The sequence below is a fragment of the Nesoenas mayeri genome, assembly GCF_963082525.1.
Source record: "Nesoenas mayeri genome assembly, chromosome: 4".
NCBI classification, from domain to species: Eukaryota; Metazoa; Chordata; class Aves; order Columbiformes; family Columbidae; genus Nesoenas; species Nesoenas mayeri.
The window spans coordinates 2,427,638-2,445,777 of record NC_137540.1 but is presented as its reverse complement, the minus strand read 5'-3'; the positions used below and the strand labels follow the sequence as shown (position 1 = coordinate 2,445,777).

The following is an 18,140-nucleotide window of genomic DNA, read 5'->3' as shown; positions in this document are numbered from 1 at the left end:
AAAATGACAAGTGACTGTTGCAAAAATAGCTAACTATATGCAAGTGGGCTACAAGAAAATTAGAGAGAAGTGTGCGAAGAAAACCTTAAAGTTCAAACCTAGAAACAGGATCCCATATTTTGACAGATTCCTGGAACTCATAGTTCCTTATGAAGAATTTTTGCTGGTGCATATTTTGGCTTGACCACAATGCCAGCATTTTCTCTGCTGTGAGGTGATGCCTACAGCCTGGAGCAGGAGCACGTCAAGGAATGAAAATTCCAACTGAAAGTTGGGTGAAAATTTGAAAATCTAAATCTTCTTGTTTTCTTGCAAAGATCTGAATACGTAGGAACACAAAATAATACTTTGTTCTACTCAGGTGGTGAAAGATCACATCTCTTCTAAGCAAGCTTACAGTTTGTAAGATGACTTATCCTAAGAACTTCAAAAAACAAAGGCATTTGGGCAACATGTTGGTATATCTTTTGGCAGGTAGATTTTATATTGTTATCCAGTGTGATTTGCATTGTATAATATATCATAACACCATAGAATGTTTTGAGCCACATCTTTGCTCAGCTGCTGGCTTTTCAGCACCACCTACTGAACATCACTTTGAAATTCTAAACACCTTCAATATGCAACAGCTTGCAAATGTACATAAAACTGATGTTGGCATCTCATGTTTAGGCTGACTTAAAGCCTGTTCAAGTGCACTTTGAGGCTGAATCATTTATATTTTTTTCTCTTTTCTTTTTTTCCTCCTCCCAGATTTGTTTATTGTCTGCAAAGAGCCACGGACACTTTGTGCCCTGATGGGGGACTCAGGATCCAGACGATCGACTCTAGTATCTCGGTTGCCAATATTCAGGAGGAGTATTAGCCGGAGACACGACTCCCTTCCTTCCTCACCTTCATCTGCGAATGCCATTGGTGTCCACACGTCCTCCCCCTCCAGCACCAACTCCAGCTCAGGGAGCACAGGCAAGCGCCGCAGTATTTTCCGCACTCCTTCCATTAGCTTCCATAACAGGAAGGGGAGCGAGCAGAAGCCTGACGCGACCAGCCAAAATGTGAACATCTCAAATGGTGCCCAGTCCCCTCTCAGCACTTTGCAAAAACTGAGCTTAGAGGAACACATTAAAAGCAGAGGGAGGCATTCAGTTGGCTTTGGCAGCTCACGAAGCAAGAAGATAACAAGGTCTTTGACAGACGATTTTGAAAAGGGAAAGGAGCCCTCGGCTAATAAGAATGTCTTTATAAATTGCATAAGCTCTGGGAAGAATGAGGGTGATGATTCGGGCTTTGCGGAGGAGCAGAGCCGACACTCCGTCAAACAATCCACACGAAAGCTTCTCACTAAATCTTTTTCATCACACTACAAGTTTTCCAAACCTGTTCCGGAGAGTCAGTCCGTTTCCTCTGTGCAGCAATCCCGGTGCTCACTGGAGGTTAAATCGTACACGGAAAGCGAATCTGTGATCACCAAGTCCCCTCCTCCGTGTTCGGCCGAGACGCCGCAGGGCCTGGGCAGCTCCTTGCAGTCCCCGCTGCTCTCAGCCGACCTCACGTCTGCGCAAACCCCCTCAGATTTTGTTGCCCTGACGGAGGATTCTGTTTCGGAGGTTGATGCTCTGCCCAGCAGTGGTACTGGGGTGCTGCTCGCAGAGGATTTTGGCCACAATGTCTCTGCCTCTCAGGTCTTCTTGAATCCTGCTGCTGCTCCTGTGAGGGAGATGGATGTTGTGGAAAGTACTGGCCATTCTGCTGGTGTATCTCCTGTGAGTCACGCAAGCTCGTGTAGCGTTGAATCTAATACCTTATTCAAAACCTCAGCTGCTAATCAGACAGAAGTATTGTTGCAAGCCAATGAACTACATAGTAACGATGCCAGGCACATAGGAGAAATGAACTCTGCAAATGCACATGTAGAAACCTTTGCATTACAGCGTAGGGAAGAACCAGAGATACTGTCTCCAAAAGCACAAGAGTTGAGCGGGACCAGAGCTGAAACCACGCACACGAGAGAGGCGATTCCTGTCACAGAGGCGAAGATCGTCCCACGTTCTGAACCTCAGTCCTTCAGAACACAACGAGGTTGTGAAACAAACCGTTCTAAAGGTATGTCTCGTGGTCTTTTCAGTGTTGGATTTTGTGGGTTTTTTCGTCCTCGGTTCTTTTCCAAGATTTGTTTGGAGGGTGCGGATACAGGGCTGAGCTAGGAAGGTCAGACAGAAACCAAACCCAGTGTGCACCCCTGTCCTGTGTGGTACGAATGAAGCTGTGCCCTGTCCCTACAAAACTTGGACTTATCTCTGGGTGCAGAACAAGGCAGGCTGGGTTTTGACACCGGTGGACCAGCGATGGTTTCTCTGGGGGATTTTACTGGACAGTGGTTTGGAAGTGTCCTAGAAGGAGGGGAGAAAGGAAAGGATGGAGCAAAGGTCCTTCTGGATTCCGCGAGGAGCTGTGGGCTGTAGTGTGCTGAGTGTGCTTGTCATTGGGGCTGAACAGCAAATTCTGTGTGACACTATCTGGTTAAGCAGAGTCTGCTTTCTACAGAACATCTTGTGCAACTGCCTTTCAATTCAGTCATGTCAAGGGAAGTAGTGTTCTTATTAAGAAAATATTTATAGAGGTTAATTGTCTGTATTGACTCCTGATTGTTTCTCTGTTTGTAGTTGATCTTGCCAACAGCTTCAGTCCGTACAGAGAAGGCAGATTTGTTGAGAAGCGCCTGAGATCCTCTTCAGAAGGTACTGCTGGAGGCAGCCGGCTGATCATAAAACCCAGGGATGCAAATACAGAAGAGCTGAACAGCCTGCGGAAGCAGAGAGCAAGCTCGTCCTCCTCAAAAATGAACAGCATGGTAAGTTTTATTCTCATATGCACAGGTTTTTGATTTTCTGTGATTGATGTAACTAGAATGAGAAGCAGCAAGTTTACGAGTAGTAGATAGTAATAAAGGGGAGGGGAAAAAAAAAAAAGCATCTGTCTCAGGCTTCCAAAATATGATACAGGCTCAGCTACAGATATTAAAAGTATTTTTTCAGGGTGTGGCATTATGAAAGTGTCTGTGTACTTTCTGTGAAGAGATTCTTCTTGTCAGGCTTTGCTGATTTGCTTGGAAGAAAAATGCTGGGAGAGAGAACTGCAGCAAAATTCAGTAGGACTGTTTCTGAGGTTAAGTACAGTGGGCTACTCTGTGGCAACATTTTTTGGTTACTGTGTGAGTTATTTCATGGACCTGTATGTCTGGTAGGAGTGAGATGAGATTCAGAAGCTGTACAGAGATGAAGTTGTCTGTAAGGAGGCTCGTTTGAAAGGTCTGAGTGAGCTCTTTTGAAACTGGTGGCAAGTCTGAATGGTTTTGCTCTGAGCACAAGGTAAGGGGAAGAGGAAAGGATCTCTTGTGGGAACACCTGAGGGTCCTGAGGTCTGGAAGAGCTGAGATAGATCAGAATAACTGCAGCAGAGTGCTTTGGAAATCTCTTTAGTGAAAGAATAGAAAGAACTGACTAGCTGACAAGGTTGTGGTTTCCTACAGCTAGTAAGAATAAACATTTGAGGATGAGTGTAATTTATACTTGCACATGTATGTCTCAGTGAGATAAATAAAGATGCTAAGATTGAACATCTACAGCAATGGCATCCGCTCTTCAGCTTATGGGTATCACTAAAACAAGTTTTATGGCTGTTATTAGTCTGAAGTATTGTATTCAACGTACTAACTGAAAAAAAGGAGGATTTGTTTTGTACTTGTATCTGAAAACAGCTTTCCATAGAAAGCAAAAAGCTCCAAGTTTCTTAGCCATGCTAAACTAACTACATAAACAAAGGGGCTTTTCCTTTTTCGGGTTTACCCAATAGCTGTTATGTCACAGTGACGCAGGACCAAACCATCCCTGAGAGACTCAGATGTGAACACAACTGCCTTTTGTAAGAGAGAATTTTTTCAGTTTATCAGAGTTGTGAAACAGATGGGTAAAAACCGATGCTAGATTTCCAGTTCTGTGCTCTTTTGGTGTGGTTTTATAGGCTCATACCAAAACTCAACAACTCCTATCAGTCCCAAGCCAAAGTTTGACTTTGTGCTCCTTTGGCTGCCACTGGATTTAACATCTCTGTGGCCTGAGAGGCCAAGGAGGGCTAAAATTGGCTTTCTATCTAAGATTTGCCCACACTAGTACCTGGTTGCTCATTTCAAATAGGTTCCCAGAGAAGGATTTGATTTAGTGTGAAATCCCCTTAATGGAAACTGGGTTGGGAGGCTGGGGTTTGGGACTTTCTCAAGAGGATGTGAAATCTGTGTCTTGTTTTGGTAAATGTCACTCACGTGTCTCCATGTGTCATCCAAAGTCTCCTTTGTGGCTGGGCTTGCAAATGCTGCTGTGTATTGCAGGACGTGGTGACATGGGTACCTCCAAAGATGGTCCCCAGAGTGGCATTGACTCACTTGGGAGATGCTGAAAGGGGTTTTTAATCTGGGCAAGAGCGATGCTGCTCAGAAAGGACATTTAGAGAGACCAGAAAGTTTGTGTTTTTTAAAAAGAAGTTTACAAACATGACAATTCCATAGTAGTGTAAATAATGAACATAAACAGACACTTGAAATTAACTACTCACATTACTAATGTGTGTTTTTCATCACAATCGTTTCTAAGCCATCGTTCTTGCAGTGACCGATTTCTGCCACAAGGTGCCACCATTTCACTAAAAATGGTTTTAAGTTTTAGCATTACATGGTAATTTTTTTTTGAAAAGCGAAAACTGTAATTCAGGACACGTTTTGGAACAGTTTAATGTTGATTAGCCTGTGCAGTATAATAGACCCTTTCCAAATGAACATGGTTGATACTGATGCAATTTAAAGAGATTCGTATGGCTATGTACAAATGTTCCAACCATCAAGTCATCAGTTACAACTTTAAATATTTAGACATAATGTATAGACTAGTTAAGTATGTCTTAGAAGATTGATGGGAGCTGTGGCTGACCTCGCTGTTCTCCAGCTAGGTGGGTTTGCATTGCCAATGTGTAGGACAGGCCAAAAGAAAGAAAAAGGCAAAGCAGCATGGTAAGAGACCTGACTGGTCTGAAATATCAAGACCGTTGAAAAGAATGTAAGCCTGAGTAGTTGAAATCTAAGAGAAAATTAGAATAAACGCATTGCAAAAAAATAGTATCTGGTTCCCAGTTGAATAAGAGGATAAAGACACAAAACTGTGGGAAAATAAGACATACAAACTGTGAGTATTTGAGATTCTGATTGTGTTTCTGGAGGGAGAAGAAAGGCAAAACATAGGTCACTTCAGTGGAAATGTGTTATGGCCCCTGCTTGGAATGCCTGTTTGTGATAATTATCTAATTAACAGCTGGTGTCTAGACTTTAATTAGGTGTCCTGGACATTCTGTGCACTGTACTGTCACTGTACCCAGGCTTTGTTACTGAGGTGATTTGGGGTGACTTTGCAATTAATAGTCAGGTTTCCAGTGTACTTTAGAAATGGTATTTGTGATGATGGAGCAATTAACCAAACCACTGTGTTCAAATCTATCCTCGTGTTCGTGAGAGATCTGCAACTTGTGAAAGTGTGATCAGTGCTTCTCACAGGTGACTTGATCTTTAATGTTTCCTGAGTAGTGTTAAGCACCACTTCTGACCTTGTTGGTACATCACATGAGAAGCCACAGGATCCTTTCTCCATCGGACTTCACTGAATGTACGTGAATTAGGGCTAAATTTTTTCATGTTTCTCTTCTCTGTGCTAAATAGAATGATATTTTACTGGTGTCTGATGAAGCACCGAGCGTGGTTGAAAGGAGGTTAACTGCTGGTCTAGAGAAGATTGAGACGATTCTTGTATTTGCTGTAGGTTGTCTTAACATTATTTTCTCCTGCTCTTTTCTCCTTGAGAATGGACTTGACCTTATGTATCATACTTTCTGACAGTCTACACTGAGACCCTTTGGAAGATGAGATTTTTATGCAATATGTCACCAACACATTAGCTGGCAGATACTGTTGAAAATATGAGTTGAATGGTTTATGAACTACAGTGGGTGATTGCCAGACCTGGAAGTGGAATTGAAGGCGTTTGTTTTTGTGACCTGTCAATGCGACTTGTAGAGGTTTGGAAAAACTGTATGGGACACATTCTCCAAGCACAGGCTGGACAATATCAATGATTCATGTCTGAACAGCAGATGAGCTGCTGGAAAGGAGTGAATGAAAGGTTAGGGAGAGGATTTGGGTGCTCAGAGTTTCTGTTCAGGTAAAAACCAAAACCAAACCCACAAACAAATCAGCCTTTTCCAGATATACCAAAACTGTTATAAATATATGAACTGGGAAAGCAAAACACACATACTCTTTCAATGTCCTCTGCACAGCCCTCTTTAGAACTAACGAGGTTATGTTTTCTCTGAATACCTGCGACCTGTGGTTAATTTGCTATACATACAATATCTCTGATATGTGTAATATTCATGAAAGTGTTTTCATAGTTAAAATAGACGTTACACTTTGTCACTGAATTCTGGGATCTCTGCTTAATTCAAATTCCTCCTTGTTATGCTGGGCTTCTCAGGGGAGAATATTTAGGAACATCGGTTCTTATGGAACTGTTCAAGTAAATCCTGGAAGGCAGCAGTTCACCCCGCATGTGAAGTGAACTTGGCAGAGTTCATTTATAATGAGCTTTGTACTAATGTAACAAAAATTCTCCTTTTGCAATGAATTTGGCGTTTTGCTCCCTCGTGTAAAGAAACTGTGCAAGCTGCGTAAAGCAAGAACTGTCAGGACTACTTTGATAGTATAAGGCTGAAAAGTGCAATCTAAATAGGAATGAACTGTGGATCATAGGTAAGTAGTAATTTGGGCCTTATATTCTTAATTTAGCATGGAGAAAGTGCCTTTCACTTACTATTAGCATTAAAAAAATTGAAATGGCAAATTGAGATTTAAGCGTTTTGTCTGTGATTTTTAGGTCAAGTCAACTAGAAGCTTTTCAGCTACGTACCCTGGGGGAAATTAATCTCTGTGGTGTAATATACTTCTTTTAACTTATTAAGAGCTTATAAAAATCAGATTGCTGTAGTTAGATGTTTTGAGTTAATTCTTGAGATCAAGTAACTAGCAGAAATTAATTTAGATGTGACTTAATAGTTATGTAATAGTGTTGTGTGTACTTTTTTAAGGACATAGTCACTATAGCCCCCAAAAGGGTGAACTGGATCTTTTCTAACAAAACACACTTGTGTGTGAGTCTCACTACAGTCCCTAAATGTTTTTGGCAGTTAATAGTAAGAGAAAGTTTGCTCCAAAGCTGCTCGTCTTTAGGGTTGATGTTATTTTTAAGGATTCTTTTTCCCCACATGAAGGGAAAGATTTCTTTCTACACTGAAATATCTGGTAATGCATTATACAGTGTTGTTGAATAAAACATCCCGTGGTCAGAAGTGTATTGGGTTTTTCATCATGTAGGTCAGGTGAGTCACAGGTAGTTTGTACTCATTTGTTTTGTATGAAAATAACAATTGAAAATGGCCCATCTTGTTGTTAGAGTGACAAGCTCCTGCTGTTTCTTGTGCATGTCATTGCCTGCTGGGTGGGTCCTTCAGACAGCAGGACCAAGAGTGGTCCTGTGGTCAGAGCTCTACAGTGCTTTCCTGTGAGCTGCTTATTTGTATTCTTTTGCTTATGTGAGAATCAACTCAGAATAAATACAGTGTTTTTTCCCTCAGGCTATAGCAACTCAAGGTAGGGTGCTCTTTCCAGACCTTTGATCCCTTTGATTGATACAAAGAAGGTAATGGAGTGAGAAATGGAGATGCTGTTGTGTCACTCAAATCATTATATTTGCAGTCTTGCTAGCGCGTTGCTGGAGGCAGCACTAAGTGCACCCTGGGTCAGGGATGTGCCAGTGGCTGCAACATGGTCTGCAGACCCCAGAGCTTGCTGTTCACAGCAACAGTGTCTGCTGGTCTGGAGTCAAGTGCACACTGGCCCATTAAAGGCTCAGAATCACATTGTGCATGCTATATTACTGATTGATATCTAGACAATAGATTTGGGAATGCCTGTCTAGGTTAGTTCACCTTTTAATGGAGAAGCAGGCAAAAATATTCAGGAAAGGATTGAGGTGTTAGAAAACATTGTGTTACCTCAGAGGTCATTTTCTGTATTCATAGCACTCTTTCAAGAGAACTAATAAAATTCATTGTAATAACATAAGCCTGGTGAACAGCTCAATGTCTGTCTTTTTCAAATTTCAAAATTCACTAAATAGATGTTTTCATTAAAAAACCCCACAACCCTTGAAACAACACAAACCTTTCTGAAATCAATACGCTTTAAATTCAAGACAGGAATGTGTATTTTTGTCTTTTAATTCTTGATAAACAAACATTTTTGCATTTTGGTACTTTGAGAAGCTTTCTTGGTTTTGAAGAATATTAGTGTCAGATAACTGGGCAGGATTGAAAACTGTATGAACAGTCTGGAGAGCTGTTAGGAGAAGAGCATCGATACTTGAGAAGCGGGAGTTAGTATTAGCTGGAGGAATTCAGTGCACAACACGTAGTTAAAATGCAGTGTTCGAGACTAAAGACATCCTGGGAGGGGAGTTAAAATGGTTAGTAACAGTCTGTCTTGAACATCTGCAATGGGCTGAGGAGTGTTAATCCATCCAAGGCTAATGGAAAGCTGTTCACCAAAGCCTGTTTCTGTTGCTCAGACAGACATCTTGGACAAAAAGAAGAGCTTCAGCTTTTCTTACTTAACTGCTTTTTATTCATATGTGTGCTTAAAGTTATTCCCACATACCCACCCTGTGATGTCTGAGCCTGTAAAACAAGCACCACTGTACCGGGACTCCTAAAAATGATTCCTACGAGATTGCTCACTGGATAACTTTTTGGAAATGAGGTTAGTTCTGACTGCTCTACAAATCACAAGTTTACATTAGCATAAGATGACTCCTGCCATCTTTTTTTTTGGCCTGTCGTAGTTGATAAAAGTAAAACCCACCAGTTTTGACTTAGTTACTCTAACTGCAAATAATCATATTTTAAGCATTTGGAATATATTTTGAAGAAATTATCCCAAAATAAGCATTGTGAAACTTGTGCTGTGTGAAGTAAAACAAGTAAATAGTGGGAGGGAATGCTTAGTTAAATGAAACTGTCTTTATAAATCTGCAGGCTTGGCAGACTGTTATTCTGGCAGGCGTTTGTCTTTATAAATTTGCCAATTTTTGGAGTCTGGCTCCTTACTAGAGTGGGGAAAGTGAGCACCTGATTCAGAGAGGAGCGAGGAGGATACAGAAAGGGCAGGATGTACTGGAGGATGGGCTGTGTTCCCATTGGAAAACAGGGAGGAGGGGAAGGGTTGAAGGTAAGAACTGGGATGGAAAAGGAAGCGATGAAGCATTGGAGAGGACAGGAGTGGTGGTGTGCTCAGTACTGTGAGTCTTGACGTGTTCTCACTCCGCACATTTGAACAGAGTTCTTTCCTCCAGGTGAGAATAAGAAATTGTCATTTTTGTCTCTGTTCTTTGAGGACAGATGTGACACGGAAAGCAATTTGATCTTGGTATCAAAGCGCTTTTGTTTGGAAACACTTTCCCTTCTCTGAGCCAGTAAAAGGGGAAAGAAAGAAAAAAAAGGAATATTTTTGCATCCTGATTCCTAGAGATTTATGCCTATAACTTCCATTCATGTTAGCTCTGATCAAAGTTAAATCACAAAGTATCCCCAGCACTGACATCTTCCCTAATTTGCTAATTCAAGTCTTTATACAAGATGCATTTTCTCCTTTCTGATGTGACAATTATGTGTTTTTTTTTTTTTCTCTAGACCACAATATTTCTTTTCCACAGCTGTTGTTTAGACTTCAGCCTTGTGTTCCTTATTTTGCAGGCATAAAACTGTGGTTAAGGCTTATGTGATGAGTTGTTTCCTTAAATGATTCGGTATTCTTCAGGACAATTTCTAAAAATACATATGACACATTAAAACGAATTTATGGACAGTTTTGGAACAAGAATGTGCTTGTATTAAGTGGATTTAGACAAAGAGGGAGAAAACACGCAGTCAATTACCACAAACTGTTTTATGGGCAGAATTGCATCCCGGAGAGCATATAGATGGAAACGTAAGCTTCTGAAATGAGTTCTGTCTGTCTGATGCATTTATTTTGAAGAGAATTATGAATAGATGTGGTGTCACCTGTTCATTCATACCGGGCCATTACTTTTGTCCCCACTGTGTCAGACAGCCAGTCACTTTTGGGAGACTTCTGCTTTCCCCACAGCCTGGGATGTTGTTCTTTGTGTTCTCTGTTCCTATGCCAGAGGAAGTGTGTGGGCAATCATTACAGATTATCGGAAATTAAGACAGAGTCCTGACTTGACTTGAGCTGCTGCTTGCTCCCAGGCACATGTTAAGGATGCGTGTTTCGTGGAACACAATGTCTACTTACTGTAAATTAGTTCTTGATCAACTCCAAAGTAATGTGTAGGTTAACTTGGTTTTACACTGAATCATTTCTAAAGTTTACTGGTGGAAGAAGAGGTTTCATAAGGACTTTTCTGTGATTTGATCACAGTGGGAAAACTTGTCTGTCTTTTAAACAAAAATCCTCATTAATGACTGAGAACTCCCTCTATTTCAGAGACAAACTGTGGAGCTATTTGCACTGCTTTTTGGGTTTCTAAGAGCAGAAGAGAAGCAGAAGTTGATTCTTAAAAATAGTACGGTTTAGTAACAAGCTATGGTCAGGACTGGTACATACACATGAAATAGTGTTCCTGATTTCTCACAAATATGTATATTCATAAATATGTGTATATATTTTTATCTTAGTATTTCTAAAGTAAGCAAATACTGGAAGAATAAAATGCAATTCTTACTTTTCTGTGCCCAGATGCAAAATCAGGAGTAAAATAACCCACTGAGAAGTAAGTAGCAACCTACAAAGCTTATTAGTGCAAATGAAATCTTGAGAATAGACAGATTTAGGATGGGGGTTTGTGGATGTCAGATTCTTGATCAGCTGTATTAAGCATTGGTAAGTTGAGACATTGAATCTCAGCATGTTGGTGTCTTTGTGAGATTTTTATTTCAAAGAGATCCAGATACATGAATAAAAATCTTGAGCTTAAGTGAAAGGAATAGTCAGCCATTCAGGCATGGTTCATGAATCACAGCAGTTCTTGTCTTAATAACTGGAGTTGGGAAACTGGATGCCAAACTGTTCTGAAGTCGATGCTTTAAGTGGACTCACTGTCTATGGGGAGGACCTACAGGTGGAAGAGAATAGAAGCAGAGCAGGGATGCCATGTGCACTAACACAAGAAAGAAAGGCAGCAGTAACGCGTGGGTTTGCTCTCAGATAGCATTCAGCCTTCTATACAGTCTGCATAACAAAGGCAATTGTGGGGTTATTAAATGGTATGAAGTGATACACTGATTTCTCGAGGCATGTTTATTGCCGCACTGTAGGTGGTCTGTAAGGTCTATTAACTAGAGAAGTTCAAAGATACTCGTTGTTGTTCAATATTTATTTTTTAAAAATTCCGTGCAGCAGGGTGTCCGATAAAAGGGTTTAGGATCCTCTGTTCTCCCTGTTATGCAAATTTCAGTTTGTTTAATGGAGCTTTCCTTTTTGAAGCAAACATATGAAGTTGCCAAAACTAAATGGTTTGTGAGTCTGGTTGTTGTTAGGAAAGAAAAGCCAATGGTCCTATGGGTGAGTGAAAACTTATTATTGGGTGCTTTCATCATTATTACATGTTTTAATAGTTGATGAACAGACTCATTCTCATTAGTCTGGTCTGTGGTGCTGTGATGACAAACAGTATTTGTTTACCCAAACTACAACAAACACTCAGATTCTGTTGAGGACTTTGTTCAAGCTTAGAATTGTTCAACAAGTGACAAGGGATATTTCCCTTTTTATTCATTCAACGTATTTCAAAGGTAGGAAGATGCAGCTTGAGGCAATATTGTTGTACAGAAGTACTGCAAGTTATTTTCCTATTCAAGGGGAGCAGAAAGGATTAGCAGATTCCAGTGTGAATGAGGATTGCATTTAAGATGTGCTCATGTGTATATAAGAGGTGATATCAAACAAATTCCTGGTACACTTGTAGCCACAGGTTTCAACAGGGGAAAAAAAAATATTAATAGATCTCTAGAGCTGGAAAGGGCCATTGGATACTTTGGCTGGACCTTTTGTATAGGACATGTCATAAAACCCTACCAGTTACCACTGGGTCCGGGGCAATGTGTTTGATTGGAGTAAAGATACTGGAAGGATGAAGAGATGGATGTGGATGAAGAGATGGTGTGGTTGGGTGGGTTTTTTTTTGCTTTAAAGAACAAACAAAAGCCAAAAAGTATTTTGAAAAAAAAAACCCAAAAAAACAAAACAAAAAAAAACCAAACCAAAACAACTATTGGAAAAAAAATGCTGAAGTCCTAAATTGGTTTAGGTCTTCACATATCTTACTTTGCAGAATATTTTAAGACTTTCTACTGTTTGATTGTAACAAAATAATAATAATAATAATAATAATAATAATAATAATAATACTGTATCAAGCATTTGTGAAAACAACTGGTACAGAAAGACAGAAATCCCACCTCATTCCTGTCTTGTTGTATGTTTAGTTGATAGCTACAACAGAAGTGAATAATTCTGCAGGGTAAAATATGCAACACCTCCCAAGAAGATGAATTATTTGCTGGAAAGTCTATTGACTTCACTTAGACCTTCCTCATGCAAACGATATGAACGTGGAGTCCCTCAGTAAGCATATTGCTCAGTGAGGAGAGTAACTCTCTCTAAATCGGTTCCTAGTTGGCAATTTTCCACTGTGCTCTTTCCTGTAATGCCGACACAACTATTTGTGCATTAAAAAAAATAGAGCACAAGCAATAACACACATTTTGTGTTATCGGTTGCATTCAGTGAAGCAGAAGTCCTGTTGTAGCTCAGTGGGATGACATATGAAGTTATTCTAGTGTTATGGGAAATAATTGACTTTGGATTTTCTTTGTTGCAGCTGTTGTGCAGGGTTTTGATTTGTCTGAGGGCTGTGTGTATGTCTTCTGGAAGAGCTGCTGATCATAACCACTTGTGTGTCAGCCTTCCAGTGAATATTCTTCATCGGTTCATTCATCTGTCATCCGCTTACGTTGAATTCCACGGATGTTGTGAAGAGATATTTGTTCTTGTCAAAAGATGTTCTGCACCACTGTGCAGAAAGATATGAACAGTGCAGGTAATAGATTTTATTAGTCTAATTGAAATAGAAGAAAAAATGAGCGAGCTTTTGGCACATAAATCTTTTTCAGGGTCTGTTCCTTAGGTAATAAGTAATTATCCTGGAAGTGTTTGTGTCCAGGGAACGTGTCTGTGTTTTCTAGCTATAAAATTGGTCCAGTAAAAGAGATTATTTCTTCTTGCCTCTCCTACTTCTTCAGTCAATCATGGCTGCAACAATTCTGGTAATGTATTTCTCCAGCAGCTCTTGGTTTCTTCTCTCTCTGCTTTTCTTTGCGTTCAGCCAACACAAGCAGAATGGAAGTGATCTACTTGTCACACATGTAACAGTCTGCAAAATAAACACTACATCAGAAACATTAAAAATATACCTGGCTAATAACTTTTTTATACAGCTACTTTTGACAGAGGTGATGCTGTTGCTCCTCTCCTGCTGCAGCTATTCACTTCAAACTCTTATTTCATCATATGGATTTTGTTGATTAGAAAAGAAAAAGACGGTGCCTTTCTTAATTTGGCAGTTTCCATAATTTACATTTTTAAGTGAGAGCTGCCAAGCTTTATTAGGGGTCTAAGCTCTAAGCTCACAAGGGGGATACTTGTGTCACTTCTCCATGCTTGTCATGTTATTTTTCTCTACATTTATTAACTCGAGCTGTCAACATATAAAGTGCTCTTATAACATTTGCATGTGAGAAGTTGCAGGAGGTGACATAAGCTAATAGAAGGTGTTCATGGTAACAGAAAATCTCATTAGAACGTAATGGAAGTGACAAACTCAGGGACTTGCGCTTTGTGTTGTAATTACCAATGTTTGGAGAGAACAATGGAGCAGGTATGCGATCGAGCCGGGTTGAGTGCAAGATTCTCTGCTAATCACAGGCACGTCAGTCGTGATTAAACAGCCAAATACAACCTTCAGCCTTATATTCCAGTTGTGGATGCAGTGGCTGCAGGACTATGTTTTAAAAGCATTTCTTTTATTTAGTAACAGTAGAAAAATTAGATATCTACAGGAATAAATGCCCAGAAGAGACCACAATGGTAGAAAGCTTATAACATATTGTGTATAAAAGGATGGCAAGATAAACCTTTTATGGCTCCTGGAGATGAAGCTTTCTGCACCAGATGTTGTTGAGAACCTGTGGGCTATTTGGTTTTATTGTGCTGTTTCTGATTGCTTCTTTAGAGAGGAAAAACATTATCTACTGAATTGCTTAACAGCACTTGGCTGCCATTGTTTCCCTTAAAGAAGAAGGTGAAGAGGATGAGCGGAGTTGTTCCTGTTGGGAGCTGCAGTGAGCTGGCACTTGCTTTGGTTGGCCCTGGTGTCCTGCTTTGGATCTGTGTTTTCTCTGGACATGTGTTTCTTTGTTTCGTTCTGATTTGGCAGGAGCTTTTCCATCCTACGGTGGTCTTAGCCTTGGTGCTAACTGTTTGCAAAAAATTATCCTAAAATCCTGCCTCAAAGGGTATCAGAGGGCATCACAAACAGTCGCAACAAGCCAGTGAAAATAATCTCAGGGAGACGAGATGGAAGCCTATTTTATTGAAGAATAGGTGTCATCCATAGATCCCAGTGTTCTGCTCTAGGTGGTAGTCATCATTAATAGACACAGTAGCAACAGTATTTTGATTAACTACCAGCTCAAATACCATAAGTTGTGAAATAAACCACCAAATCACAGCAGGTTTTTTTCAGGACACTTTTACTCCCTTTAGTCTGTGATCCTTGAAGTCAGAAGGCCATATTTATACTAAAAAATGCATTTGAATTGCCAATCTAAAAAGTGTACAGTTACTGCATGCTTACGTACTGGGCATCCTGGCCTTGCCACCTCAGTCCATCTGGAGTCTGGTATCTATCACACACGTAAATATTTCATTGCAGATTTGCAGGAAAAAACTAGGACTGACTTGGACAGTTGTTGCTCTGAAATTCATGGACCGATTAGCATTTTTTAATAATGCTTCAGACTGCATGTCAAGGAGGGTTGGTTGTTGATGTTATCTGAAATAAGGTTCTGTAACCTTGGAAAAAATATACCCTCCCTTTTTATTTCCTAGAGCATCATAGTAAACAGAGCAGATGACATTTTGTCTTAGGATTGTATTTTCTATTTGGACAGAAATAATGTATTGGAGAACCCCTAATGAAATCAATTGCATTTTTGCATGAGGTAAGATAGAGTGTAAAAGGTTGGCTGTAGCCAAGGATCACACCATTATTCTTTCTGACATTCAAATACAAGTTGCATTGTCAAATACTGGAAAACACCTGCAGTGTAGATTACTTACTTTATGCTCCATTTAATCCTCTTTCTCAGTATGTTTTTTTTATTTCAATTCCAGAAAGGAAATAGTACAAATTTAGTCAAAAGCCTCTTCTTAATGAGGTTATATTTTTCTCAAATCTTACACAAACTGAAGTGAAAGCTGTGCCCTCTTCCTGTACAATCCTGGAATTGAAGATGCGAGAAATGAGTGAAAGAGCACACTAGATCTTTATGGTGTGTAAATAAACCTTTAATGTCCTAAACTTAGACGTGTCAGTCACTAGACGAGCAGATTCCTTCTTGCCTGAGAAAGTAAAAAAATACATTCAAAACAGTTCTTCAAGCCCCTTTTTTCTTAAGAAACTCTAGGAAAAAAGGGTCAGGAAAAGCAAAAAGTAGCATTGCTCTCCAAAATGCCTGGGGCAGTACAAGAATTTTCTTTTCTCATTTTTGCAGAAAGACTGACAAGAACTCATTATGGTAAATGCTCCTGCTGCTGGAAAACAATCTGATCTGGAAACCACTTGCTGAGTCATTGGCCTATTGCAGGGGCTGGAAAAGGGGGCAACGGGAACAGAGAGGAGATTGGGATTGCAAGCAACTATTAAAGCACCTTGTTAAGGCAGACCAAATTTTAGCTTGATTTAGCCAATAAGGTGAAAGCACAGGTGGAGGTAAAAAGGAAGAATATGGGAATAGCAGATAGAGGTAAGAGCTTAGTATTTAGGGAGCAGATATTCCTCTTTCATTACCTGCTTCCCTCTCTTGATCGATGTGTGAGGGTCATTCGGTTTGCTGCTGCCTTTGGGATTTATTTCTGAATACATGCATATTGTTTAGCACTATATCAGATACTTCAGTGTTCCTGCTTACTGATTCCAGGGTGAAATCTGTTTTGGGCTCGATACGCTATATTTCACCCATTCCATTCCCTTCTCAAGAAAGACAAATGGTTGTAGGTCTTTGGAAGTCAACAACTCAAACAGGACCTTTAGGAATTAGAAGCTCCTGCCTTCTGTCCTTCCTTGCAATAGTATAAGCGCTGCGTGAGAAGAAAGAAAGAAGGATCAACATTTAATTTTAATTACAAATAAGTGTTCTTTTAAAAAAAAACCAGTACATTGGACATTCTGCATAGTTGTCTACCCCTGTAATACTCATAGCGTTACATACAGTTACAGTTCGCTGAGAATATGACGCAGATGTTTGGCTCCTTTGCCAGAAATACATACATTATAAACAGAAAGATTAACATTGCAAGAAGAAAGTTATAGCCTGGCTATTAAATTATTGCATTCCCTTTTGGAAAATCCTGTAATCACTGTGTCCTTAAATTCTCCTTGCTCACTGTTCTCTCACTCGAGACTCTCCATGGCGGTCATTAATGGGATATTGTCAGTCATGCTGATATTTGTGTTCCATTTCTGTGTTCTGTGTCTAGGAATGATAGAGAGCTCCATTTACTTGTTCTGTTTAACTGTCAGACTTGTTACAGTCACAGCATTGCCTTTGTATCTGCACAAAAATATTTGTTGTAATTCCATCTGGGTCTTTGGGTAGTACAGGTTTGTTTACCAAACCAGAAAGAATGTAGTTCATAACAATGCTAGTTATGCTCTGTGTACATATGCACGGAGCATGAATGTCTTTGTTTTTCTGAGATAGCATGGTGAGGGGATAGTGCTAACACCTGCACAGATGTGAGTTCCTGTTTCTTGGGGCCAGGCTTTACTTTGGATGCCTGGGACTGTAGTTTGTGGAAGATGGGGAGCGCTTGCCTGTGGGCTCTCCCTTGCCATCTCCCCAGGGCTTGCTGCACAGCTCCAGCTGAGTTCCCCCTATGGAAAAAAGAATAACACAGTCATCTTGCTGGCTGTGAAGATCCTGATGTAATGAGGGATTATCTTCTTTTATCACCTTAGTTTCTCAGAAGTTTTACTGGAGGGTTTTGCTATCTTTTAATGTGTTCTTTTCAGTTTAGTGTCTGAATGTATGTGAGAGCTGAAGGCCTGGATGAGCTCTGCATTTTGCTGTAACCAATAAATTCAGAAGCGGCTGTGTCTACATGCGTGACCAAGGAAAGCAAAACCAAGATTTATGCATGTAATTCTGAGGTAGCTACCTCATGTTATATTCTTCAGTTTATTATCAATACAGTTCTACAGATTTCTGGTGGTTTTGAGACTGGAAATAAGTTTCACAATGTTGATTCAACAATGAAGTTACTGTTATGTTGTTCAGAACTCATTTTCCATTCATTAAAAAGGTCATAGCTAATTTATAGGTATCAATTTGTTTAATGAGACTACTGACATTTCAGCCCAAAGGCATCTGTCAACAGGAAAGTAATTTTTTTTCTTGTGCGCCTTGTAAGCAATAAACAGAAATCTCCTTTTTATTTCAGTAAAACATTTATTTCAAGTGTTAATGTTCTCATGGGTGAGTTCTATAAGGAAAAGCTTAGATTTCTTTAATCTGGTAAGAAAAATATATTTGTATGTCCTTCCTGTTGCATTTAAAACCCAACCAGTTATCTCCCCAGTCAACCGTGGTCTAGTTCTTAACATAGTGCAATCCTCCATTAACTTGAC

General features: G+C 40.0%; 1 protein-coding gene across 1 annotated transcript in view; it reads left to right on the top strand.

Moving 5' to 3' along the window:
* Window positions 1–615: 615 nt before the first annotated feature.
* Window positions 616–18,140, top strand: part of CCSER1 (coiled-coil serine rich protein 1) — a gene marked incomplete at its 3' end in the record, with an annotated part of 374,341 nt that continues 356,816 nt past the window's right edge. Inside the window, exons 1-2 of the mRNA XM_080343892.1 lie at window positions 616–2,103; window positions 2,664–2,851. Of these exons, the coding sequence (XP_080200018.1) occupies window positions 798–2,103; window positions 2,664–2,851 (1,494 nt within the window). The 5' untranslated portion in view covers window positions 616–797. The remainder of the gene's footprint in view (window positions 2,104–2,663; window positions 2,852–18,140) is intronic.